General features: G+C 38.7%; 1 protein-coding gene across 3 annotated transcripts; it reads left to right on the top strand.

Annotated features, from left to right (window-relative positions):
* The first annotated feature begins 6,725 nt into the window (after positions 1–6,725).
* On the top strand, positions 6,726–26,444 carry CLNS1A (chloride nucleotide-sensitive channel 1A). 3 transcript variants are annotated; one of them, XM_079928284.1, is made up of 7 exons: positions 6,726–6,942; positions 12,331–12,467; positions 16,844–16,945; positions 17,601–17,708; positions 19,470–19,643; positions 23,047–23,136; positions 25,541–26,439. In XM_079928284.1, exons 1-6 carry the CDS (start codon positions 6,818–6,820, stop codon positions 23,112–23,114), a joined length of 714 nt encoding a protein of 237 aa, XP_079784410.1. In that variant the 5' UTR covers positions 6,726–6,817; the 3' UTR covers positions 23,115–23,136; positions 25,541–26,439. The 3 variants fall into 3 exon arrangements, with proteins under 3 accessions (XP_079784410.1, XP_079784412.1, XP_079784411.1); XM_079928286.1 differs by lacking the exon at positions 19,470–19,643 and having other exon boundaries at positions 25,541–26,437; XM_079928285.1 differs by lacking the exons at positions 19,470–19,643; positions 23,047–23,136 and having other exon boundaries at positions 25,541–26,444.
* The last annotated feature ends 817 nt before the right edge of the window (positions 26,445–27,261 follow it).

Below are 27,261 nucleotides of genomic sequence, written 5' to 3'. Positions count from 1 at the left end.
TGGAGTTCATTATTTGCAATTCTGATTTAAAATATTGATAAACTATTTAGGTAAAGAACTTTTGGATCAGAATTTCGCTTAGTGGAGTGAAAGCTGATTTATGCTGGCAAGAAATGACCAGCTACAGTGCTTCTTAGTGATTTATTTGAAATGTTCACTTAAACTGAATTGGTCAAATACGAGTGAGATGCTGTGTTGGAGGCTAAGGGTGACAGCGCTGTGGCAGCCTTGAGAGAGCTCTTTTCTGGAGCTGACAGTGGGGTCCAGAACATGACTGTCGACCCACATCCCTTTCAGGTTATGAGACCAGAGAATGTAAAAGAGTTCTTTTCTTTTAAAAACTGAGAATCGGTCTACTATACTGTGATCATTTAGTAGCGGTAGAATTATAAAAAGTAGTGAAAACTTTCTAGTGAAACAATTAAATGTTGGGTGAGATGAATGCTTGTGTGTCGTTTTGATTCTTCAATCACTTCACATAAGTTCTTTAAGGTCCTAAAAGTCTAAAATGGAAAAAAAAACCACTCTAAGGAAATGTGAATTCATATTTGCAACATTAGTTTTACACATAAAGTTATCCCCAAAGCAAAGTCAACTAGGAACTTACTAGTTCATAGTATATATAGGTCACGTATAGCTTCCTTATTGTTCCTCTTTGCCCATTTCAGAGCCACTTTATCCACACTCGAGCACCCGTCCTTCTCTCCAGTCTCCAAGGAACAGATGTCACCTCTTTTTTTGCCACATCCCCTCTGCCTGTGTCCTTGATCTGGCCCCTTCCCTCTTGCCTGCTCTGGGTCTTCCCATCTCATTGATTTCTCTCTGACCTCCAGCCCTCTATATTCACTTTCTCGATACAAAACTCTCCCTTATCATGGAAAACAAGTGTCATCCTGTCTCCCATCCAATCTGTTTCCTACTTGACAACCAGTCTTTAAAATAAATAGGTTATAGAAATGTTAAACTATATTTGAAAACTCTCACTGAAATGTCAGAAATTCCGAAGAGAAACTCTAGGACCCTAGCAGGCTTCTCAAGAACATACCTGAACTCCATCATGAGGAACAATTGTTCTAGAAAGCTGAAATTTACAATATGGGAGAGGGTCCTCCCTTTTCCCTGCACTTGTTTCATGTTTTTCTTTTGAAATGTCCATTTTCTTTCCTCTTTGGCATTATTGCTTGCTAGTGGGATGCCAGTAATTGCATCTTTTTTTTTTTTTAAGGATGAATTTTGAGGTTAAGTAGGGCTTACCAACATCAAGGAGAAGCAAGCTGACTCAGTTCTAGAAAATCAGAAAGTTGGCTTCAGATTCAGACTGATTGAGAAGGCAAGGCTGAAATTTTACTGGGAGGTACTACACGCAGAGTCAGGACAGTGCCAAAGAGGCAAGGATGAAAGGCAGGGACCCACAACCAGAGAAGGCACTTTGGAAGGGGAGAGAAGGCTAGGAAGCAGCCTTCAGGATGACTGTCCTCTCCATGACACAGCCACTTTTAATAGTCTGGATGTGCTTATGCAATGGTTTCCAAAATAAATGTTCTTGTCAATTTTATTTTTAAATCTTTCTTCTTAGTTTTTAAAATTGAGATATAATTCACAAGCCATAAAGTTCACCATTTTAAAGTGTACAATTCAGTGGTTTTTACTATATTCACAAGGTTGTTGTCACCCCCCAAAATAACCCCATATCATTAGCAGTCACTCACCATCCCTCCCCCCGAGTCCCTGGCAACCAGTAATCTACTTTCTGTCTGTAAGGATTTGCCTATTCTGGACATTTGATATAAATGGAATTATACAATATGTGGCCTTTTGTGTCTAACTTCTTTTATTTAGCATGTTTTCATGATTTCACCTATATTTTAGCATGAATCAGCACTTCATTCCTTTTCATGGATGAATAATATTCTATTCTATGGATATACCAAATCATGTATATCCATTCATCAGTGGAGAGATACTGGATTGTTTCTACTCTTGGGCTATTAGGAATAATAAACGTTTGTGTACAAGTTTTTGTGTGGACATATGTTTTCAATTCTGTTAAGTACATAGCTAGGAATGGAATTACTAGATTATATGGTAACTCTTTGTTTCAAGTTCTAAGGAACTGCTAAACTCTTTTACACAGCATCTGCATCTTTTTACATTCCCACTAGCAATGCACGAAGGTTCCTATTTCTCCACATCAGTAACACTTATTGTCAGTCTTTTTTTGTTATAGCTCTCCTAGTGGATATCAAGTGGTTTCTCAGTGTGGTTTCGATGTGCATTTCCCTGATGATTAACGATGTTGAACATCTTTTCGTGTGCTTACTGGCCAGTTGTAAATCTTCTTTTCAGAAACATCTATTTAAATCCTTTGTCCATTTTTAAATTGGGTTACCTGTCTTTTAAATTGTTGACTGTCCTTTATATATTCTGGATACCACACCCCTACCAAATATATGGTTTGCAAATATTTTCTCCGATTCTGCAGGTTAGTTTTTTTTTTTCCCCCCTTTTTTTCTTGCGGTACGTGGGCCTCTCACCGCTGTGGCCTCTCCCACCACGGAGCACAGGCTCTGGACGCGCAGGCTTAGCGGCCATGGCTCACGGGCCCAGCCGCTCCGTGGCATGTGGGATCCTCCCGGACCGGGGCACGAACCCGCGTCCCCTGCATCGGCAGGTGGACTCCCAACCACTGCGCCACCAGAGAAGCCCCTGAAGGTTAGATTTTTACTTTCTTGATGTTGTCCTTTGATGCACAAAGGTTTTTCATTTTGATGACATCCAATTTTTTTCTGGGTGTTTTCTTTGCTTGTGCTTTAGATGTTTTACCTCAAACCATTGCCTAATGCAATGTTACAAAGATTTATGTTATATATTTGTAAGAGTTTTATAAGTTTATGTTTAGATCTTTGATTCATTCTGAGATATTTTTGTATATGGTGTGAGGTAAAGATCAAAATTCATTTATTTGCATGTGGCTATCCAGTTGTACCAGCACCATTTATTGAAAAGACTGTCCTTTCCCCCATTGAATTATGTTGGAATCCTTGTCAAAACTTAATTGACCAAAAATGTATGAGTTTACTTCTGGACTCTCAATTTGATTCCACTTATGACACTACTACACAGTTTTGATTACTGTAGCTTTGCAATAAGTTTTGAAATCAAGAAGTGAGTCCTCCAACTTGGCTTTTTTTTTTTAAGATTATTTTGACTGTTCTAGGTACCTTGAATTTTCATATGAATTTTAGGTTCAGTGTATCAATTTCTGTCAAAAAGGCAATTGGAATTTTGATAGGGCTTACCTTTAATCTGCAGATCATTTGAGGGAATATTGGTTTCTTAACAATAGTAAGTCTTTTAATAAATGAACATGAGATGTCTTTCCTTTTATTTTAGGTCTTCCTTAATTTTCAAGAAAGTTTTGTAGTTTTCTTTTGTTAAATATATTCCTATGTATTTTATTCATTTTGATGGTATTATAAATAGAATTGTTTTTCTTAATTTTATTTTTAGGTCGTTCATTGCTAATGTATAGAAATACAAATAATCTTTTACTTAGGAATAAACTTAACCAAAGAAGTGAAAGACTTGTACACTGAAAACTACAAAATGTTGCTGAAAGTAATTAAAGAAGACACAGATAAATGGTAAGACATCCCATGTCATGGACTGGAAGACTTAATACAGTTAAAATGTTAATACTATACACTAAGATATGTCACCTGGGCTCATTTAGCACCTCCCCATCTGTCTTAGAACTTGTTACAGATTTGAGGGATAATTTGTGGCAGGCTATCTATGAATGCCAAGGGCCTGCTGTACATAGCCCTTCCCAGATTGTCCCTGCCTACTTTGTAGCCCCACCATGCCATCATGTGCCACACACAAATTCTTGCAGTTCTCAAGCATCACATGCCTCTTTTGTACCATTGAGTGGAATCACCTCCACTCCTTCTTTTCTTTCTCTGTCTTTGAACTCCTCACTCTCAAGTCCCAGGTCTCCATGAAGTTCTCTCTGGATTCTCATTCAGAGCAATCCCATGGCACTTGGGTCTGTGCAGACTTCAATACCACACTTACCACACAAGATTATAATCCTTCCTGTATCTCTTATCCCAAAGACTATGGGGCCTCTGGGTTCACTGAATGAAGACCAATTTGGAGGCTCTTACAACAGTTTACTTAAGAGGTGACATGGCTTGAAGTGGGCTGGAGGAAGAGTGAGGGGTCAGGTCATGAGATAGGAGTTAAGAAATGACAGGACTTGGTTGATTGGAGGCATTAGAATGTAGTGGTTGAAGGGTGAACGCTGTGCTGCCCAGCAGCTTAGGTTCTAAATCATACTCTGCCACTTGGTGGCTATGGACCTTGGACAAGTTCAACCTTCTTACTTGTTTTCTTATTTGTAAAATAGGAATAATGACAGCATTTATTTCCTAGGGTTGCTGTGAAGATTAAATGAGTTGATACATACAAAGTGCCTAAAACAGTTAGTACCTAGCACATAGCCCTCCGTAAGTGTTAGTTGCTATTTTCTTGTTAAAATAATAATAATAATAATAATTGTTATTATTACTGGATATGAAGAGTGAAAGAGAGGAAGGAAATAAGGCTAAGTCCGAGGTTTCTAACCTGAGCAACTAAATGGAAGGTGGTATTTTTTCATAAAACAGGACATTGAAGAAATAACAGAATTGAGAAAATTGTAAATTCAACTTTTTTTTTTTGCTTTTTTTGGTTGCAGAATCTTAGTAACCCAACCAGGGATTGAACCCGGGCCACGGCAGTGAAAGCCCAGAATCCTAACCACTAGGCTACCAGGGAACTCCCGTAAATGCAACATTTTTCATTAAGACTTTATTCTTTTAGAGCAGTTGTAGGTTCACGACAAGTTTGAGGGGATGGTACAGAGATCCCCATATACCTCCCTCCCACTCATGATAGCCTCCCCCATTATCTACATCCTCCACCAGAGTGGTACATTTGTTACCACTGATGAACCTACATTGACACATTATCACCCAAAGTCCATACTTTATAAGTTCAATTTTTGACAAGTTGAATGACAGGTGCCTGTGGAACTTCCAAGTGGAGACGTCTAGTAGGCTGTAGGGTGTAAATATCTGTAGTTCATGAGACAATTCTGGGATGGAGATATAGATTTGGGAATCATTCACACAGGGTAATTCAAATAATGGGCATGGATAAGCTTGCCAAGTCAAGTGTTTAAGGAGCAGCACAGTGGCTAATACTGTTCAAGGTTCTTTCTCTGTCTCTTCTCTTTAGTTAGTGTATTAATTATCTGTTGCTGTGTTTACCCCAAAACTCAGTGACTTAAAACAACAGCTATTTGGGACTTCCCTGATGGCCCAGTGGTTAAGAATCTGCACTTCCACTGCAGGTGGCTCGTGTTAGATCCCTGGTCAGGGAACTAAGATTCCGAATGCCACGTGGTGCGGTCAATAAAAAACAAAACAAAACCGAACAAAAACCCAGCAGCTATTATCTCACAGTTCCTGTTGGTCATTAATCTGGGCACAGTTTGGTTGGGTGCCTCTGCCTCAAAGTCTGTCCCAAACCTGCAGTCAAGATGTTTAGACAGGGATGCAAGCAGTTCAAGGCATATATAGTACTACAAAGCTCATTAAAAAAAAAAAAAAGATGAAAAATCCAGCATATCCTACCTGTGGTTACACTCTGTAACTTCCAAGGCTAAGTGAGAAGAGGCCATGCAGCTTCTATCAGTCTATTTCTTGGGATACTCAACTTCGAAACCCAGCTGCTGTGCTGTGAGGAAGCTCAGGCCACAGGGAGAGGCTATGTAAATGTGTTCCAGCTGACAGTTCCCACAGAGGGCCTAGCTGACAGCCACCATGTGTCCGCATGTCAGTAAGGAAGCCTCAGGATCTCAGGATCTATCTATTCCTGGTACATACTTTCCACTAGTTCGCCTTCTTTCAACTCCATCTTTGCCACATCGTTGTCACTAAGAGGAAATGAAGAAATAATACGGGTAAAGTGCTTAGAACAGTGCCTGACACATAACACCCAGTTACCATTAGCTACTATTAAGATTATTTTAGAAGTTTTTATTGCTCTTATTACTTTGCTCTTCGGCGCCTAACGAAGAAATAAAGCAAAAAATTCCAAATCTAGTGGATTAATTCTTTTCCCTTCAGCGCCCCATCTGCTTACTGACATAACTAGCTCTTCACCTAGAATTAATTACCTCTTTGCGCTCGTTTGCCCGTCTGAGACCAGGGGATATGTGGCTCGTGCACTAGGACGGCCTTGGGACCTAGACTGATGTCTGGGGCGTGGCTGTTGAGACGTGAACAGGCCTAGATGAGGCGGGCGCAGGTGAGAAGGGTAGAACCCAGTTAGGAGACCTCCGACCTGTAAATCAGTGTGGTCTCTCTACTTCCTAGGCAACCTCAGGCAAGGACTCCCTGTCTCACGGTTCCGTTTCCCCTTCTGTAGAAAAAGTAATTTATTATTTGTGGTGCTTCCTCTCTCACAGGGTTGCTGTGAAGACACCGAGGTAGGAGATCGGAGAGACAACAGTCCGTTATTACAAGCCTGAAGCCTCAGAAATGGGAGGGAGAGAGGCTAAGGAGTCACGTGACAAACTCGGGCCTCTCAGGCCTCCGAGAGTTTGTCCTAGAACGTCTCATTTCTATGGTAGATGGCGCTGGAATTTCCGGGGCAAAGACTTTGCTCTTCCTGAGTAATTGCTACCGCTTCCGGGGCGGGACGCGGCGAGGCTAGAGTGCTGTTCTTTAGCTCGCTGGTGACTGGTTTCTCTGTGCTCCTTGTTGCAATGAGCTTTCTCAAAAGTTTCCCGCCGCCTGGGTCGGCTGAGGGGCTCCGGCAGCAGCAGCCAGATACCGAGGCCGTGCTAAACGGGAAAAGCTTCGGCACCGGCACCCTTTATATCGCTGAGAGGTAGGTTCTCTGGTCCCCAGTGCTGGCTTCCTGCGCACCTCCTTCCCCCAGGGCGCGGGCGATGCGGAGGAGCGGGGCGACACCAAGACCTCTGGGGCTGCGGGGCGGGGGAGCGCGTGCTCCGCGTTCCCTTGGGGGTGCCTCTGCTGGGGGTAAGATTTGACTGTTCCAGTGTCGTTTGTTCGGAGCCTTTTTTTCTCCTCATTCATTATGCTTTTTACCCGCCTGTTTACCGGAGGTCTGGTGGGGTGTTACTCTTTATTCAAGGTCTCATTTTAAGGTTTTGAGTTTCCAGGCCCTGAGTTAGAGTCATCAGTGTGCCTGCCTTCTCGATGAACAGGAGCGGGAGGTGTTACCCTGAGCAGGATATGTAGGTTTAGAGCAGATTGTGCAGTATTTTTAAAATTTGGTTAAGGAGTGTAGGTTTTCTTCTGTAGGTATGGGTGGGGAGAGGAACACCTTCAACGCCACGCAGGTTGGGGTTATATCCAGAGGGACCTGACTCTCATTTTCATTCCTAGAAGGAATTGCCCTTTTATTTGGGTACCTGGGGCACTTTGTACTTTCACAGTCAGATAGACTTGTCTTAAATGTTGAGATTGTAGAATAGAGGTTCCCATTTCCATGATACACGGTTCCATTCATCTTCAGGCCAACAGTGACACATGGAATCCTTCTGTCCTTCACATCTCTCTGACTTCTGCATCAGTTTTGTCTACATCCAGAGAAAATTCTCTGCTTCTAAGAGGTCACATGATTATATTGGACCCACACAGATAATCCAGGATAATCTCTCTATTTTATTGTCAACTGATTAGTAACCTGAATTACATACACAAAGTCCCTTTTGCTTTGTAACATAACACATTCACAGGTTTGACACCAGGGGAAATTGGAGTCATGGGGGCCAAAATTCTGACTACCACAGAGGGCACAAAAAGATGTAAAGAACCCTTGGTTTAGAAGGAAATCTAGTCACTGAGCAAAGCTTACGCTTTTGGCCAGTCACTGAGATAGGAAATATGGATGGGAGGAAAAGCAAGTTTGGGGAATGAGTTTGGTCTGTATATGTGTGGATTAGTTGCACATATGAGCATGTTTCTTGGGAGAGTGGTGTTAAAGATGGATAGATTACATGCCCAAGAAGAGAAGAGGACCAAGGGTAGAACCCTGGGGACACATCTACACTAAGAGGTAGGTTATAGAAGAATAGACTTGAGAAAAGTGAGAGGAGCAGTCAAATAAAATCATATCTGGAAAGCACCTGTTGGGTATTGACAAGGAGACTTTCAGTGATCTTGGAAGAGCAATTTCTTTTAAGGGGTGGAAAGTGGAACACAGATATGTTCCTAGCCCCTACTCAATCCCCTTTTTCTCCATGGCTTCTCTGTGTATTTGCCCTTCTATAATATAAATCCTGTTTTGGGAAGGTCCTATACTTGTCTTCCCATTTGGAAAATTTGCAAACCTAAAGAAAAGTTGCAAGCGTTGTTAATTAATACCCATGGCTCCTTTGCAAAGATCCATCAGTTGTTAACATTTTGCCACATTTACCTCTTTCTCTTTTTTTTCTGAGCTTTTTGAGAGTTGCACACACGTCATCACTTCACATGTAAATACTTGAGCAAAAATCTAAGTATAAGGACATTCTCTTGTATAACCACAATACAGTTATCACTGTACAGTTATCACTGAGGAAGTACAAACTCCTTTTTAGCTCTTATCTGTTTAAAAAATTTACTTATTTCAACCTTTCACTAACAAATCTTTTTCTTTAAGAAACTATTTTTATAAAATATACATATACATAAAATATACATAAAATATACATACAAAAAGAATATAAATTATAAATATATGGTTTAAGGAATTATAATTAAACTAACACCTGCATAACACCTCCAGGTTAAGAATAGAATATTACCAGTACCTTGGACACTTGTTCATCCCTCTACTGATTGTTAGCGTTACCTCCTTGGTCTCTTTCCCTTTTTGTTCTTTCCCACCTAGCATTTCCAAATCTTGATAGACTCAAGATCTCAACAAACTGGGAAGGCTTCCTAGAGGATGTGACAAATGAGGATTAACAGTCAGAGGAATGAGGTGGGGCTAAGAGGAAACATTCTAATTAGAAGAAACAGGATGTTCAGAGGCAATGGTGAGAAACAGTACTGTGTGTGCCAGGGTATATATCTGTGTGCACACATGCACACACACAGTTCAGCAGTTCTTCATCTGAGGGACCGAGGGAGAAAGAGTGGAAACATAATAAAGCTGGAGAAGGAGGGAGTCATGTTTATGAGCTTAGCTTATAGCCCAAAGGTTTTGGGGAAACTGTTTTAGGATTTTAGGCAAAGAGGAACAGGGTCTGATTTGGTTTTAGGTAGTTTTTCAGATGTGTATTGAGAGATTTAGAACTCTTGGGCTTATTTTCAAAGCTTAGTTTTCATAGAAAGTTGACTTTTTTCCAAATAAGCGAACAGAGGCATGAATCATTCAAAATAGATCATTTGAAACAAGTGAAATAAAATATTTAATTAAATTAAAAATAGGTATCTTAAACTTATAAATTATGCTCTTTTTATATCTTATTCCAAAATTAATTTAAAACCAAATAATTAAGCCAGTCCAAATTCAAGACCTCTCTTACCTTTCTGTCCTGTTTTTCTCCCCATGCCAGGAATAAAGTAGTGATATTCTTCTGCAAAGCATTGGAGGTTAGCAAAACATTCCTCTGCACCTTTACTGGCTTCCTAATTCTTTTGTTTGTTTGTTTTGGCGGTACGCAGGCCTCTCACTGTTGTGGCCTCTCCCGTTGCGGAGCACAGGCTCCGGACGCGCAGGCTCAGTGGCCATGGCTCACGGGCCCAGCCGCTCTGCGGCATGTGGGATCTTCCTGGACCAGGGCACGAACCTGTGTCCTGTGTATCGGCAGGTGGACTCCCAACCACTGCGCCACCAGTACTGGCTTCCTAATTCTTGATTTTCCCTTATGTGACTCATGGTTTCTTTGGGACTGGATATAGTTAGATATTTTGGTTTGGAGGGCTTTTCTTCTAGAATATATGAAAAGAGAATAAATAAAAATGAAAACTTAGTAATCAGAGTGAATGTTGCTTTTAACTGAAACTTTCTTCTGTAGAGTACATAATCCATGTTCCTGTATAAGGTTATGAGAGCTCCATAGGAAATGCTGTGGTGAGGTAGCATTTGTGTTCTGCCAGCAGTAAGGAACTACAGAGTAATTATTATGTGCTTTTTAAAGTGAAAGCCATAATTTATAGGCACTGAATCTTTGCGTATATTTCAGTTTTTCCATCTCCTAATTGAGTCACTAAAGAAAGTTTTGTGGCTTTGGTATTTCAAATCATTTTGGACACTGAAATTTGGAATACTCCTTTCTGACTTGTGATAATGCCAGGGGGTTATTGAGCTGAGAAAAAGGAGTTTATTTGCTTAAAGTAATACAGTTTTAGTAAGGGACTGGCAATATTTCTGTGATACATGAGCACTATTTCTTCTCCACATTAAGAGGAAAGCAGTGGAGGAAAGGCCCATAGAACACACACAATCCAATTACAATAATAAAATCTATTTCTTTGGACCCAATGGGATGAGTCATTCTGGAAAATCATTTGTAGAGCTTTTACCACTTTAAGCATCTTAAGATTTATCACTTTAAGCTTCCCAGGTTTTCTTTTTCTTTTTTAATAAGCATGTTGAATGGAAATCTTTCTAAATGACAGTGCATATTTTTTCACTTTTCCTTTTTTTAGTGTACAGTTCCTTATGTTTTAGTGTATTTACAGAGTTGTACAATTTTACCACAATCTAATTCTGCCTTTGCTTTTGATAAGTGAGGGTCAAGTGTTACACACTTGTGCTATTAGATGTTGATTTCCTTTAGGGACTAAGGTATAAAGTTCAACCTTGCCTTACATCGGATATGAATGCTCTCAAACTGCTGTACTGTCATTGTTCCTGCACAAGGGAGTCCTAGGTTCTACTATTGTATTTGTTTTTGCTTCATTAGAAATAAGACCACCAGGCTTGTTAGAGTTGTATAGAAAATAGAACGATATGGGGGTTTTATTGCGTTAACCTCTTTTTAAAAGAAAAGCTGCATTGAGATAATTTACATAGCATGCAATCCATGTATTTGAAGTATACAATTAAATGTTTTTTTAATCTATTTATAGAGTTGTGCAGCCATCAACACAATTTTATTTATTTTTAATTTTTAATTAATTTATTTTTTTTGGCAACGCCACGCAGCTTGTGGGATCTTAGTTCCCCGACCAGGGATTGAACCGGGCCCTGGCAGTGAAAGTGACGCGTCCTAACCACTGGACCACCAGGGAATTTCCAATACAATCAATTTTAGAATATTTTCATTCCCCCTGCAAAAACTGACACCCATTAGCAGTCACTTTCTATTTTCCTCCAGCCCTGTGCAACCACTATATTGCATTAACATTTTTTTTGTGGTTTCTTAAGCATCTTTTTCCTACTTTTTTTCCTGCTAAGTGGTGAAGTATTACCAAAAAATTAGCCAGTCCTTGCTCAAAACTCAACGTACAGATTTTCTTGATATATTTCCTTTGTTATACCAATAAAATATTTGCATTAGACCACTTTTGAGGGAAAACTAGATGTTGCTTATTTGTGGCTTTCTGTTAAAGCTGCAGAATAAATGAAAGGCTTCATAAAGTCTGCCTTTCAATGTGATGACTATTTTCCAGCTTGTGGTATGATTACAGCCATTTCATGTGTATATCATTTAATGTAGGATTAGTGAAGAAATTAGTGATTCCTAGGTATTTATTGCATACTTACATGCTAAGCACTATGGTAGTGGTTTTGAAGAATGTTAAATAAAGGAATATGACAAGTTTTGTCGAGTAGCTCACGTTCTGTCAGGGTACATATAAGATTCTTTACCACAGAGTTAGGTGCTCAATAGTATATTACTGAGCATAAGTACAGTTTAGAAAAAGAAGAGATCATTATGGACTGGAATAATTGTAGGGAGGGCTCTTGGAGAGGCTGACACTTATTCAGATGAAGAGGATTTGCAAAAGCAAAAAAGGTGCCTGAAGACATTCCAAATACGGACAAGCATAAAAAGGCATAGAAACACACAGTCACTTTTCTGTGACTTAAGAAAAACTGCATTTCAAATCTGTTTGAATAGAGGAAAATAACAGAATTGGTCGTAAAGAAATTCAATTCCTGCTGTTGAATTTTCTTATTTTACGAATATTTCTAAACAGTATGCTTGAATTTATTCACATGTATAAAAGTGTCCAAGATGAACTTTTATAAACGTTAGGACGTTAAATTAGGATTTAAGTTCTGAAAATAATCTACTTAAAACATGTTTTTCAGCCGCCTGTCTTGGTTAGATGGCTCTGGATTAGGATTCTCACTGGAATACCCCACCATTAGTTTGCATGCGGTGTCCAGGGACCTAAATGCCTATCCACGAGAGCATTTGTATGTTATGGTGAATGCCAAATTTGGAGGTATGTATGGTACTATTTAACCTTGAGCTTCCTTTGGTAGTATATTATATTTCAAAAAGCAGTCTCTGATCATAATCAATGTAATAATCAATTGACTTATTTTGGATAATACTTTCTTAAGCAAAATTTCAGCACAGTAAAATAGTTTGGCCTTTTTAAAAAAATATTTATTTATTTTTGACTGTGTTGGGCCTTTGTTGCTGCACATGGGCTTCCTCTAGTTGTGGCTAGCGGGGCCTACTCTTTGCTGTGGTGCACGGGCTTCTCATTGCAGTGGCTTCTCTTGTTGCGGAGCACGGGCTCTAGGTGCGTAGGCCCAGTAGTTGTGGCACACGGGCTTAGTTGTTCCGCGGCATGTGGATCTTCCCGGACCAGGGATCGTACCCATGTCCCCTGCGTTGGCAGGCAGATTCTTATCCACTGTGCCACCAGGAAAGCCCATGGGCACTGCCTTGTATTTTCCATATACTTGCACTTAGAATTATTTAGCTATTGTGCGTTTGTATTTCTAGTTTTTCCTCTTGAGTTTAACTGTTTATTCTTTCTCTTTGTAAAGACATTTATATTTGGCACCCTTAGAGGCTTGGATCAGTGTACTTTGCTTCTAAGAGTTTAGGATAGAACATATTTTGTTTTGTTACAGAAATGGTTCTCAGTGGTGGACATGTTGCCCTCCCCCCATGTTTGGCAATGACATTTTGATTGTCATGACTAGAGGTGGAGAGGAGTGCTACTGGCATCTAGTTAGAGGCCAGGAATGGTATTAAGCATCCTACAGTGCACATAGGACAGGCTCCCACAACAAAAAATTAACCAGTCCTAATGTCAGTAGTGCCAAGGTTGAGAAACCCTAGGGTACAGGATTCCCAAGTCTTGGATAAAATACAAAGATTCATAAAAATCTAGTGTAGTTGATGAAAGAAGAAGCAAGAAAGATTTTAAAAATCCATTTTTTTAGGCTGTCCACAATAAGTTGTAAGAATTCTGAATGAGAAACAGGTTAGGCACGAAATAGAATCTTGTGCTTGACTTTTGTAAGTATAACTAAATAAGAAGTTTATATAGTATATTGTGTTAGTTTAATATGTTCATCTTTTGTAGAAATGAACTTAGGGGTTGCAAAGACAATTGTCACATCTTTAGTAAACTTTCTCTTTTAAAATAGTGGGTTGCTTTTCTTTGAAATAGCACATAAGAGACAATCCCATGAATTTGCCTATTGAGCTATTGCTCCTTCAATTTGAGATTTTAATAGGGTTTCAGATATAAGATGAACATTTATATTGTTATACAGGTGTGGATCCTATTTTCCCAGCCTTTGTTCCTCTGGTCCTGATTCAGACTTTTTTTTCCTCTTTGGCTTACCTCCATTAACCTCTAAAGTGGACCATCGGCTTATTGTTGAGAACATTAGATTATTTTTAAAATGACTAAAAATACATTCCCATTTCTGAAAATTTAGAAAGTTTTAAGGAGACAGAGTATGGCACACACTACTATGATCTAGCATGAGATGATGAGTGTTTGTCATGGTAATATTTTCTTTTCCTAATTGTAAAAATGCTATATTACATTTCTGTTTACTGCCTTAAGATAGATTCCTGAAGATATAAAAGAAGGTATTAATTAATAGTAGTTATTTCTAGGGAGAGGACTAGAGGGTAGGGACTTTTTCCTTTGAATCCGTCTTGACTCTTTTACTTATATTTATACCAGCATGAATTACTTTTTTTTTTTAAATTTTTATTGGAGTATAGTTGCTTTAAAATGTTGTGTAGTTTCTGCTGTAACAGCAAAGTGAATCAGTTATATGTATACATATATCCCCTCTTTTTTAGATTTCCTTCCCATTTAGGTCACCACAGAGCACTGGGTACAGTTCCCTGTGCTATACAGTAGGTTCTCATTAGTTATCTATTTTATATATAGTAGTGTATATATGTCAATCCCAGTCTCCCAGTTCATCCTACTCCCCCTCCGCCCTTGGTATCTGTAAGGTTGTTCTTTACATCTGTCTCTATTTCTGCTTTGCAAGTAAGTTCATCTGTACCATTTTTCTAGATTCCACATACAAGCGATATTATACGATATTTGTTTTTCTCTTTCTGACTTATTTCACTCTGTATGACAGTCTCTAGGTCTATCCATGTCTCTGCAAATGGCACTATTTTGTTCCTTTTTATGGCGAGTAATATTCCATTGTATATATGTACCACATCTTCTTTATCCATTCGTCTGTTGATGGACATTTAGGTTGCTTCTGTGTCCTGGCTATTGTAAATAGTGCTGCAGTGAACACTGGGGTGCATGTATCTCTTTGTGTTACGGCTTTCTCTGGGTATATGCCCAAGAGTGGAATTGCTGGGTCTGAGTTACTTTTATAATTTGAAAAGTGGTATCCATTCAGTTATAGAATAATAATTACAGTATGATACTATTCTGTTTTTTTAAATGCATTGAAAAAGTTTGGTAGTACCATAATGTATTCAACTCCTTAGAATTGTTTGGAACTCTCCAATATTTTTGTATTTTACTTTTTACAGAAGACATCTCTATTATATTTGACAATTTAATAACATTAGAAACAGGACAGAAAACGTCCTATTAAATCTGCTATTTAAAACTGCTAACAGTGGCCACTGAAATTTTTTTCCTTTTTTGCTTATCTGTATTTTTTCATTATTCTGCAGTGAACTTGTATGACTTATAAAAGGTAAAAAAAATTTAGTGGATACCCCCTTATTATTGATTTCTATGAGTAGAATTGCTGCATTAAAAGTAAATATTTTTAAAGCTCTTAACATATATTGTCAAGTTGCTTTCCAGAAAGTTTATACTTTCAGTACCTCTCTACCTTATCTTCATCTATATGGAGAATTAACATTTTTTCAAAATGGTAACTGTAATATGCTAAACAAAAGTTATATATATATATACGTATATATGTGTGTGTGTATATATATATATATATATATTTTTTTTTTTTTTTTTTTTTTTTTTTTTTTTTGCGGTACGCAGCCCTCTTACTGTTGTGGCCTCTCCCGTTGCGGAGCACAGGCTCCGGACGTGCAGGCTTAGCGGCCATGGCTCACGGGCCCAGCCACTCCGTGGCATGTGGGATCTTCCCAGACCAGGGCACAAACCCGTGTCCCCTGCATCGTTAGGCGGACTCCTAACCACTGCGCCACCAGGGAAGCCCCAAAAGTTACATTTTTAAGATGATTGGTTGAACATGTTTTGGTGGTTTGGCGGTCTTTTTGAGTGTTTTATTGACCATTTTTTTAAAAATTATTATTATGAACTAATTCAAACATTGAAAAGTACAGAATAATAAAAAAATTCCATTATTTAATGTCCAGTGTAAATTCTAACATTTTTCATAATTATTCTAGTCTAAAAGAAATAAACTATATTAATACTACTGAAATCTTTTTTGTATCCCTCCCCATTTCGTTCCTAACTCTGTCTCCAGAGTTCATCTTAAAGATGGTGTGTGTCCTTCTTGTCTATGCTTTTAGATTTTTACTGAATATGTATATACCCATAAGCACTATAATGGTTCTCTTTTGTGTTTAAAATTTTAATGTAAGTGGTATTATATATATTCTGCAACGAGCTCTTGCACTCACTTATATTTTAAAATCTCTTCATTTTGGTACATATAAATCACATTTAGTCATTTTCAGCTGCTATCTCTCAAACATAGTATGACCAGGTTACAATACATCTATTTCCTTTTTTTAATTAACATTTATTTTTTATGTTTTCTATAGTACATATAGTAGTTCAGTAAACATTCACATACAAACTCCTTGTGTACATAATATGTACTTAAATGAGGAATTTCTGGGTAGTAGGATAAACACGTGTCTGGAATGGTTTTAGCAATTTCTACTTCCACCAGCAGCATGTGCTAGTTCTCTTTATTGAACATTTGTATTTTTTTCTTGCCAACAGACTTTGTTAATTTATCTTTTGGGTCAGCTAACTTTCATGGGCCTTAGTTTTCTCATCTGTAAATTGTTGGTGATGAATCACATCAGTGGTTTACAAACTGCTGCTGGAACCCCTTGTTTCAAGGTGAAAGAAACAGACATGACAATGGAACTCTACTTGATAGAGGCCTGACTGTACAGGTTTCCTCACCCCCACCATGACGTTGGGGCTTGGAATCCCTAGGACTCAAAGTACAGTGTGACTAGACCAGAGAGACTATCCAGAGTCTTTTTTAGCTCTAAAATAACAATGTTCTTATAATTTGAAGTAAAAAATTGCAGTATTTAGATATATCAGTAAGCATCCTTTAATTTAGGCTTCTATTTTTGAAAACAAATAAACAACATCATTAAAAAGCTATTTTTTTATTCCCTTTCTAGAAGAATCAAAAGAATCTGTTGCTGATGAAGAAGAGGAAGACAGTGATGATGATATTGAACCTATTGCTGAATTTAGATTTGTGCCTAGTGACAGATCAGCCTGTGAGTACTCTGTGGAGTTCTTTTCCCTTTAAGTACGAAGCATTCCCTCATCCCTCCCCCCACACACTTACCTTCACCCTCATTACCTCTCTTCTGTTGCTTTTTCTTCATTTTAGCATCTGTAATATCATTGAGGACCAGATAACTATTAATATAAAGATTGTGAATGAAGTGATAGTACAGTAGATGCCGTGTTGCCTGGTATGTTTTGTGAGTGGAGGAATATGTTATTTTTATGGACTTGATGCTGTTGACTGTGAATCTCACTGGATAGAGGACAGAGGACTCATGGCATTTCCAAAGTGGAAGATGCCAGGATAGCTGGAAAGAGCCCTGCCAGCTGAGGGGCTTCACCCTGAGGCCAGTGGTCTGACCAGGACACTGACACTTTTTTTTAGAAAAATCCAGCCAGGCATGAAGGGATGTCAATAATGTTTCAAAATGAACTCTTATTATTTTGTGGCGTGTCCATTGCTATCAAGCACTTTTCAAGATTGATTCTCCTCGGAATTTGGCAGATTTTGTAAATGTTGTGACCCTAGTATACCTCTTGTCTACTCATTAAATTTATTTGCCCTGATGGTTATTTTATTAAATTTTTATTGTACATTGGTCAGAAAAAAATTAATTAGGAATTTTTAATTTACTTGTTCAGTGGAGGCCATGTTCACTGCAATGTGTGAATGCCAGGCTTTGCATCCAGATCCTGAGGATGAAGATTCAGATGATTACGATGGAGAAGAATATGATGTGGAAGCACATGGTTAGTGAAGTGGATTTTTTTAAGTGTTTGTGTATGTGTTTCATTTTAAGCATCTATTTGTATAGGATATGGGATTATAGTTCTTTATATCTCTAAGTATCCATATAGCTTGGTTTTTAATAAAAGCGAATGGCACAATTCATGTCTCAGCCAAATTAGAAAACTTCGTGGGCTTCCGAGGCTTGAGAGCAAAAAATAGAGATTACTCAGGGGAGAAAGTGGATAGAGATAAATGGAAGGAAGGAAAATGATAGGATAGTGGGGAGTCAGGAGAGTCTTTTAAGTTGATGAAGTTGCTCTCAGAAAACAAACCTTCTCTCTCCATTGCTTGGAACCTGTATCATCTACATCTTTAACATATTCCATCTAACACCTCATTGCCAAAGTAATTTCTTTTTCCCACAACCATACTTGATTGATCTAAGAATATCTCCCTTTACCTCCCCAGAGCATAGTGCAGTCACTAGCTTGGTGTAGAGTCTTGTTACTTGAGGTGCCTGCTGTTCTCTTTTCTTTTTCCCACTGGTCTCATGTATACAAGTTTGGCTCTCTGAAGCCTTTTCCTCCATATATACCACTTCCTGGCCTGAGAACACTCATTTCTGGGATTTCCCTTTATATATCTAAATACATTCTCATCTTTGCTGAGATTTTGGGGTAATTAAAAATTTTTTTTAAATAAATTTATTTATTTTGGCTGCATCGGGTCTTCGTTGCTGCACGTGGGCTTTCTCTAGTTGTGGCGAATGGGGGCTACTCTTCGTTGGGGTGCGCGGGCTTCTCATTGCAGTGGCTTCTCCTGTTGCGGAGCACCGGCTCTAGGCATGCGGGCTCGGTAGTTGTGGCTCGTGGGCTCTAGAGCACAGGCTCAGTAGTTGTGGCACACAGGCTTAGTTGCTCGGCGGCATGTGGGATCTTCCCGGACCAGGGCTCAAACCCGTGTCCCCTGCGTTAGCAGGCGGATTCTTAACCACTGCGCCACCAGGGAAGTCCCAATTTAATTTTTTTAATCCTGTACTTTCCAGAATTTCTGATTTTTTAAAAATTAATTAATAAATTTTTGGCTGCGTTGGGTCTTAGTTGTGGTGTGCGGGCTCTTCATTGTGGTGTGTGGGCTTTTCTCTAGTTGTGGCGCATGGGCTTCTCTCTTGTTGTGGCACACGGGCTCCAGAGTGCACTGGCTCATTAGTTGCAGTGCACGAGCTCTCTAGTTGAGGCATGCGGGCTCTCTAGTTGTGGGGTGCAGGCTCATTAGTTGCAGTGCATGGACTTAGTTACCCCGCGGTATATGGGATCTTAGTTCCCTGACCAGGGATCGAACCAGCGTCCTCTGCATTGCAAGATGGATTCTTAACCACTGGACCACCAGGGAAGTCCTCAGAATTTCTGATTTTTTAAAAGGAGCATGTATTTTAATCAGTAAAAAACACTCACATGTAAAATTCCCACCTTGGGATAATACAAGACTCCCTAACTTTAGGAACACCCTCTTTTCCTTCTAGTCTCTGGACATTTGATTCTTTGGGAATTGCTGTTTACTGGCTTATTATGTCTTGGAATCCCTTCTCATCCTAGAGAGTAGAGACATTTTCTTTGTATCTCTGTCTTCAACAGATGGCTGATATATGTATGTTAAATGAATGTTGAGTGTTTTCCTGGAAGCCTTTTTTCATTTTAGCTTACCTTCAGTAAGTGCATTATTGATTATCTTTTTTTTTTCTAATTGTTTTTTAGTAGCTTAAAAGCTTTTTATTTATTTAGAACAAGGGCAGGGAGACATCCCTACATTTTATACCTATGAAGAAGGATTATCCCATTTAACAGCAGAAGGCCAAGCCACACTGGAGAGATTAGAAGGAATGCTTTCTCAGTCTGTGAGCAGCCAGTATAACATGGCTGGAGTCCGGACAGAAGATTCAGTAAGAGATTATGAAGGTGAGTACACAGAATTAACTCTTTATAGCGTAGGAAACAAACGTAGAATTACATAGAATGGGAATTCTATGTAAAATTTTTTTTTAACTTTTTTCCCTAACTACAAAGACAGTCTATGTTCATAGTCAAAAACATTTTAATGGGCACAGGCAAAGAAGAAATGAAAAATCAAGTAGAATTCTAATTGAGAGACATCTGTTACTTTCCTGCTGCATATCTTTCCAGTCTTTTTGTTTGCTTGCTATGTAAGTGTATGTGCAGGCACACATTGATGCTGCCATTTTAATTTTTTAAATGAATTCCTGCATGATTATGGGCAAAACTAGTCAGTTGATTAAGAGGACTAGACAGCATTCAAGAAACTTGGGATTTCTTTTAGTGACAGACATTTGAACCTTACACAAGTGGCTTTAACTGTTTCATTTGTCTCATATTTGTAAGCCGCTTTGTAAATATTTTACCTATTAGACTGGTTCCCTTTTCTAAGTGTCCTATTTCAGTTAGAATCTTAATGTATTTCTTTTGACTCAGCCTTTACCATTTTTTCCCTTATCCAGTCCAATACTGAATTCTATGGATTTTTCCTTTAAATGACTTTTCAGATCTCTTTGCTATAATTACTGCTATCCTTCAAACCTAGCCCCTTTTCTTCTCACACTGGATTTACAATAGTAAATTTTTTGCCTCAGTCATTCCTTCCTCCAGCTCACTGTGCCATATGAATCTTCTGAGAACACTCTGTGTCCTCCCTGTATAAGGATGTCCCCTCAGTGATTGTCTGATACTCACCATATGAAGTTCAAACTCTTCTCTCTGACTCTGAAGAGACAGCTGTGTCTCTGCCCTACTTGTCTCCAGTCTTGTTCCTGCTACCCTCAATAAAACATTTAGATAGTGCTCTTATTTGCCAGGTCCTGATTTAAGCACATTATATGTATTTGCTCATTGAATCCTTCCAAGAACCCTCTGGTAGATGCTGTTATGATCCCCATTTTACAGATGAAGAAACTGAGGCACAGAAAGGTCACATAACTTGATTGAGGGCAAATAGCTAGTAAGTGGTAAGAGGATTAAATGAACTAATATGCAAAAACAATATGCCAGGCACTGTTGTGAGCATTTCTTACATCTTATATGTATTCATTTCAGTATTTTATGTTGCTGCAGAATCTTAATACTTCTAATTTTTAGTGATGGAGAATGTTCTTAAAGAGGGTTACCATAGTTTTTCTTTTATTGGTACATTTAAGTTTCTCTCATAATGTTGTGATCAGTATCTCCATGCGCATAGCATTCTGACCTGGGGGTCCTGAAGTTCTGGGATATTTAATTTGGAAAAACTTAGGCTTTGGGTCACACTTTTTCCTTATGTCTCCTCTCCATTTTAAGCCCTAGGTGGTGAGCCTCTAACACAGGCTTTAGGGTGAGATGGCTCAGGTGATTTCTAGTGCTCTCCCAAACTCTTAGCTGAAAGAATTCAAGATATTTTTTTATTATAATGATTAACTGAAGAGTACCCTTGGACATTGAAAAATCTTTCATCACTGAAGTTTCTTTGTTGTTTTTAATTGTAAAATTCCTTATTTGATGCTTTGTAGCAAGTGGTTTTAAGGTCACAAACACTTGTTGCTAAAGTGAGATTTTTGGACTTGTATTCCTAAGCCTCATTAGCGTATGGAGACTTGCCTATATATAAAACTTCTTCAGCCTGTACCATTCTCTATCTTCTAAAGTCCTGGGTACCCATATCACTCTATTGCCATTTATTTGTTTATTTGACCTGTGCATTTTCTTTTTTTTAATTTATTTTTAAAATAAAAATTGTATATATTCAAGGTATACAACATAATGTTTAGATATATACATGGTGAAATTTCTACTGCTGGCATTTCAGTGCTTTGTGTGTTTGTTTATGTAAGAGGTGTTTGTTGAGCTACAGTGCCAGGTACAGAGAATACAGGCGTGCTCAAGAGAGATGCGGTTATATCTGTCAATGACAATCTAGTGGCGAGAAAAATAAATTAACTAATTAGGTAGTTATAGTACATTGTGATACAGCATTGAGATATAGGGGAGACTTGAGGAAGTGTGGAATCAGAGACTGGGCCTGTCACTCAGCTTGGATAGTCAGGGAGAGAGTCAAACTTCATGGAGTAAGTGACATTTAAGCCAGAATCTAAAGATGAATAAAAATGAACCAAGTGAAGAGGGATTGCATACAGTTTGGGGAGAGAGGCAGGTAAAAGGATCAGTCATGTGCAAAGGTCCAAGAGACCATGTAGCTTTGGGGAACTGAAAGTTCATATGTCTGGAACTCTGAGTGTGAAGGGTAGTTATTATAGCAACAGATAAAGGTGGAGTAGTGAACTGGGCTGTATATTAAAGGAACTTGAAAGCTGTGTTAATGAATTTCAACTTTTGCCTAGGTCATTGGGAAACCAGTGAAGAATTTTAGTTTGATTAATGTTTCAGAAGATGACTCTGGCTATGATAACAAAAAATTAATTGCAGAGGGAAATACTAGAGGAAAGAAGAGAAACCCTGTTAAGTACTTTATGATTTAAATTAGATAAGAGATAGAGGCCTAAATTACGGAGTGGCAGTGCGTGTCAAAAGACAACAGATTTGAGAGATATTTAAGAGAGAGAAGCAACAGAAGTTAGAGACATGGTAGGGGTTTCTGGGTTGGGCAGGTAAAAGGTATCCTTTTGCAAAACTCTTTGGAGAGAGAAGCATTTTCTACGTGGAAAGATGATGAGTTAATTTTAGATAAGTGTTGTTTTTGCATGCCCTGCTGGATATCAAGGTGGTGGTGTACCAGTGGGCTGCAGGCAGAAGCCAGTTTGTGGTGGGCTAAAGAGTTGAGGGGTGAGTGGGAAGTGAAGAAGTGGAGAAAGCAGCTTTAGGCAACTCTTTCCAGAGGGCCTTTTTTTTTTCTTGTCCTCCCCTCTCCTTTTTTTTCAATGAGATAAGAAAAAGATATGTAAGAACCTCGCTCTACTTATTTAGTCTTCTCTCCTGAATTATGTCGTAAGCTTATGAAGATAGGACTTCATATCATAAAAAAAAGTCACACAGTAAACACCTAGCACTGTTCTGTGAAGAGAGAACAATGGATGCTTACTGCATTTGAAAGTCCCTACCTGGTGTTCTTTCAGTGTTCAGGTTGAGAATTGCGAAGTAAATGTTAAATATATAGACTAATTTTAACTTGGCCTAAATCCACAGGTGGCATTTTTCTTTCTCAGTTTGTTCCCTGGTACTTTTAATTTTCAAAAGAGAAAGAAACTGCAACTCCTACAAGCAGGGGGCACTAGCTTCCTTCTGGTCTAACTTTGAGCTGAATCTTTACCTATCTGAAGTGCTTAGTAGACTGTTGCTCAGTGGTTAATTTTTTCTTCAGATGGGATGGAGGTAGATGCTACACCAACAGTTGCTGGACAGTTTGAGGATGCAGATGTTGATCACTGAAAATGATTGATGCTGCTTTAGGGTGAGTAGTTTATTTTCTCCCTTGTCACTGAACATGAAAATCATGTGAAATAATTGATTTTTATTTTCATAATTGAGGAGAACTCCATAAAATTAGCAGTTGTGGAAAAATGTTAGTTATTCATTTATGGAATTATTTAAAATCGTGTAGGTTTTTTCCCTAAGAAATCAAGATCTGCCAACATGGTGATGTTCAGGTTAACATTTATTGAGCACTTATTACGTGCTAAGCACTATGCTAGGCATTGAGAGTACATGGAAGAATAAGACATACCCATCTTCAGTGAATCAGAAGAAGGACATTACCCTTTGTTCAGAAACAGAGATCTCCCTGGTTGGCTCAGGTGGGAACAACAGAGCCTGAGGTCATGTCCTGCTCTGCTCAGTCACCTTTTCCCACTTGCGATGTTTGAAACCTTAACATACTCATCAAAAAACACAAAGCAGAGATTTGCTGCAACTCACTACTTTTCAGTTGAGGGAGGAAGTAGAAGTCATTCCAATCTGAGTTTAAGCCTTGAATCATAATCTTGTATCAGTTTGCCTCGTTTTGAATATAATGGAGGACCAAGGTCCTGGGCACTTCAGTGTTAAAGGCTGATTTGCCAAACCATATCAAGTCCACGTACAGTTGCCCAAAAGCTGTCACTTCCCAAGTTGCTTCATTCCTGCTTTTCTTGACGGACATGGGTTCACTGCCAATTTTCTCTCCTCTGACACATTCTCATGAGCTTTGCCTGAAGTTTGTTCCTGACTGTTTACTTGTTACATGCTACTCTGAGAAATAAATTGTCCTTTGTCAGTTTGAGTGTCTCAACTGTATGTTAAATACTAGCTGAAGGTCATGTAGCTAGTTTATATCATACTGAGCTAGGATTAGTAATTAGCAGTCCTTCCTTTAAAAACTAAGATCAGGAATACCCTGGCAGTCCAGCAGTTGGGACTCCGTGTTTTCACTGCCGCGGGCCTGGGTTTGATCCCTGGTCCGGGAACTAAGATCCCACAAGCTGTACAGCGTGGCCCAAAAAAAAAAACTGTTAAGATTTTTACATTGTTAAATTGTTGTTCCACTGTCCCCTTTACAACGTCCTTCTACTGCTGACCTTATAGCATTTTCTTGAATACTAGCTGTTTTCCATTCTTTGAGTACTTATACCCAGGTCCTTTGTTTTATTAAAGCATATAGTAATAACGTGGCAAGATTTATGTATTTTTGGCTTGAGTTTTATACCATTGTCAGTCATCCAATTAGGTTGTAAGATCCCTTGTTTTTCAAGTTCCATTTACCTTCCAGATTATTGCCACTGTGAAAATAACATCGCTTCTTATAGTAACCATGAATTGTGATAATGGAACTCTGCCTTCCTCTTAGATGCCAGTGGAACTATTAGAAAATAATCTTAAGAGTTCTGTGATTTAATATCTCTTTCTTTAAATATTTATTTCCACAACATTTATTTCTGTCATTGGTAGCCATATAGTCTAAAATCAGCAATGTCTCCTCTGCACTTAGCTGGAGCTCTGTTAACGTTAATTTTCAGATCTCACAGTTCCAGATGTCAGTATTTCACTATTCTACTTCATGGGAAATCTTTCAGTACCAATATAAGCCTTCTTCCCTTATTTCTCAGATTCTTATTTATTACATTCTTTATAGTGTGTGGATTTTTTCAGTAACTTTTATTGAAACTGGGAAACAGATTTTTTGATCTGGCTTTAACATATTTCTTCTTGAAAACAGACTATTCAGAGAACACCAACTACTCTACTAATAAGATTGAGAAACTTATTCGGTATGTCACAAATGGTTACACAAATGGGATGTTACAGCATTTTCCTGGCAAGAATTCTTAGCATTCTTTGTAATGCAATTTTATGGTGAAATAACTGTAAAATAGCCCAAAGTTTCTAATGAGCTGATGATTTGTTTTCCTTTCATTTTGTGCTACAGCTGGAGCAGAGAGATACTTTATTCATAAAGTTTATATAAGTTCTTCATCTGGATAATTGACCTCAATTCCAAACAATGTCTGTAAATTTTTAATCATTTAAAATTACATTTGCTTTTGAGGAGTGAACAAGGAATAATTAGAGTGTGTATGCAACTATTAAAAATTTCAAGATAATGGAGCTAGGACTGATCAATGCATGAGATAGGGTAGAGGGGAAGGCACATGAATAGTGGAATCACAACTCTACCACGTACCAGCTGTGTGCCTTTGGACAGGCGTATAACTTCTCTAATTCTCAGTTACCTCTTCCGAAAAATGAGGATGATAGTAAATACCTGGCAGGATTGTTGCTAAGACTGAGATATAATATATCTAAGTCCCTGGCACTCTTGACTAGGCATTTAATAAATTAGCTATTATTATTATAAACACTGTAAACCTTTTGTTTTTCAGATTCTGCTCATAACCTTAGGAGAGAACTTGGTGCCTCTTCCACTGTGGAGTGGGTATTGATGAAAGTCTTTTTCCTTCTCCAAAACTTACCTGAACCAGTTCTTTCTTGAGACAGATTATACTGAGACAACAAGTTGTCGCCAGCACAAGAAACTATGACCTTTATTAACAAAGGTGAATTAACTTAACCAAGAGGGTATTGGTAGTTTATCATTTACTCCAAAACTTTGTGTCTAGGTGTACCCTCCATAGGCTTATAATTCCTGCCTTCACTATATGCATCCTCATAACCTAGCAGGACTACATGGTGGAAATGCACTGGCACTTGAAGGTGTAGGTAGACTGCATGGGAAAGAGAGGGGCTGTATACAAGATATACACCTTAGGGCCTAAGAATACCCTTGCTCCTTTAAAAAAGAAAAACAGATATCTCAGATAAATCCTGGCCTATGCACAGTCTCCACAGGGTTAAAGGTCTTTTTCTTTTTACTAATTGGGAACCCAGATTAATTAACTCTAGGGAGCCTCTTCAGAAACAGCCCAGCCACACATACTACCACTAACACAAGTGCTTTTGCCTAGCCTTTGCTCCTTTCACCGTGTTTCACCAGTCTGTTCTCTTATAACCTCTTAGGTTATATCCTTCCATTCCCAACCTCTTAGGTCAGTTTCTGTAAAAGAACAAGTGAAATTGGGGTGAAGTTCTCAAAGTACTTCAGATAATTGTTTTGTCTTTGTAATAGCTTAACAAATAAATCTAGGTTTTCTATATTATTGTGCTCTTATCCTCTTTTTTTAATTCATTTTTATTGGAGTATGGTTGCTTTACAATGTTGTGTTAGCCTCCACTGCATAACAGAATGAATCGGCCATACACATACAGATATCCCCTCCCTTTTGGACTTCCCTCCCATTTTCATTCTTGCCTAAAACCATTAATGAGAAACATTTCTTAAAAAATTAGTGTTGGCAAAAACTGAGAATCTTGTTGGTCTTATTTTTGTTTGACTTTTGTTGAGAACATGAACATGAAATAAGTAAGAAAATGTATAGTTAGAGCTTCAGGCAGATGTTTAGTAGGACAAGGTCATAACACATTTCAAAGGGATTTCTGCTTCCACTTGAATCAGGAGTAATTTCTCAGGGCATACTTTTCAACTCTCAGTTTTCTGTTTTCACAGACACCTGGGTAGTTATCAGGCTGATTTGTAATTACAGGTTTATACTTGGACTTTTTTTTTTTTTTTTTTTGCGGTACGCAGGCCTCTCACTGTTGTGGCCTCTCCCGTTGCGGAGCACAGACTCCGGACGCGCAAGCTCAGCGGCCATGGCTCACGGGCCCAGCCGCTCCGCGGCATGTGGGATCTTCCCGGACTGGGGCACGAACCTGTGTCCCCTGCATCGGCAGGTGGACTCTCAACCACTGCGCCACCAGGGAAGCCCCTATACTCGGACTTTATGACCTTAAAAATAGGTTAGGAAAGCTATTCACGGTTACTTGCCTAATTAGTGACTAGTGTGTCACCACTAAGCCCAGTGTTCTTTTCAGCACTTTTACTTGGTTTCCCTCATCTTGCATGGTAGACTGAAAAAAACGAATATTCTTTTTCCTGACCAGACTCTTATAAATACTGAATTTGTTACAACAAGCAAAGATAAAGGCCGCTTGGAAATGGGAACTGAAATTTACTGAGACCTTCTCTGTACTGTTCTGGGTTCTT

Source organism: Stenella coeruleoalba (assembly GCF_951394435.1).
Source record: "Stenella coeruleoalba genome assembly, chromosome: 8".
NCBI classification, from domain to species: Eukaryota; Metazoa; Chordata; class Mammalia; order Artiodactyla; family Delphinidae; genus Stenella; species Stenella coeruleoalba.
The sequence above is the reverse complement of the archived record's forward strand: the minus strand, read 5'-3'. Positions and strand labels throughout refer to the sequence as shown.

Excerpts from the sequence above, each read along its gene's own strand:
- CLNS1A (XM_079928284.1), top strand. The coding sequence starts at position 6,818 with ATGAGCTTTCTCAAAAGTTTCCCGCCGCCTGGGTCGGCTGAGGGGCTC. Across the intron at positions 12,468-16,843 it reads GGTGAATGCCAAATTTGGAG|AAGAATCAAAAGAATCTGTT; the intron begins GTATGTATGGTA and ends TTCCCTTTCTAG. Across the intron at positions 19,644-23,046 it reads TTCAGTAAGAGATTATGAAG|ATGGGATGGAGGTAGATGCT; the intron begins GTGAGTACACAG and ends TTTTTTCTTCAG.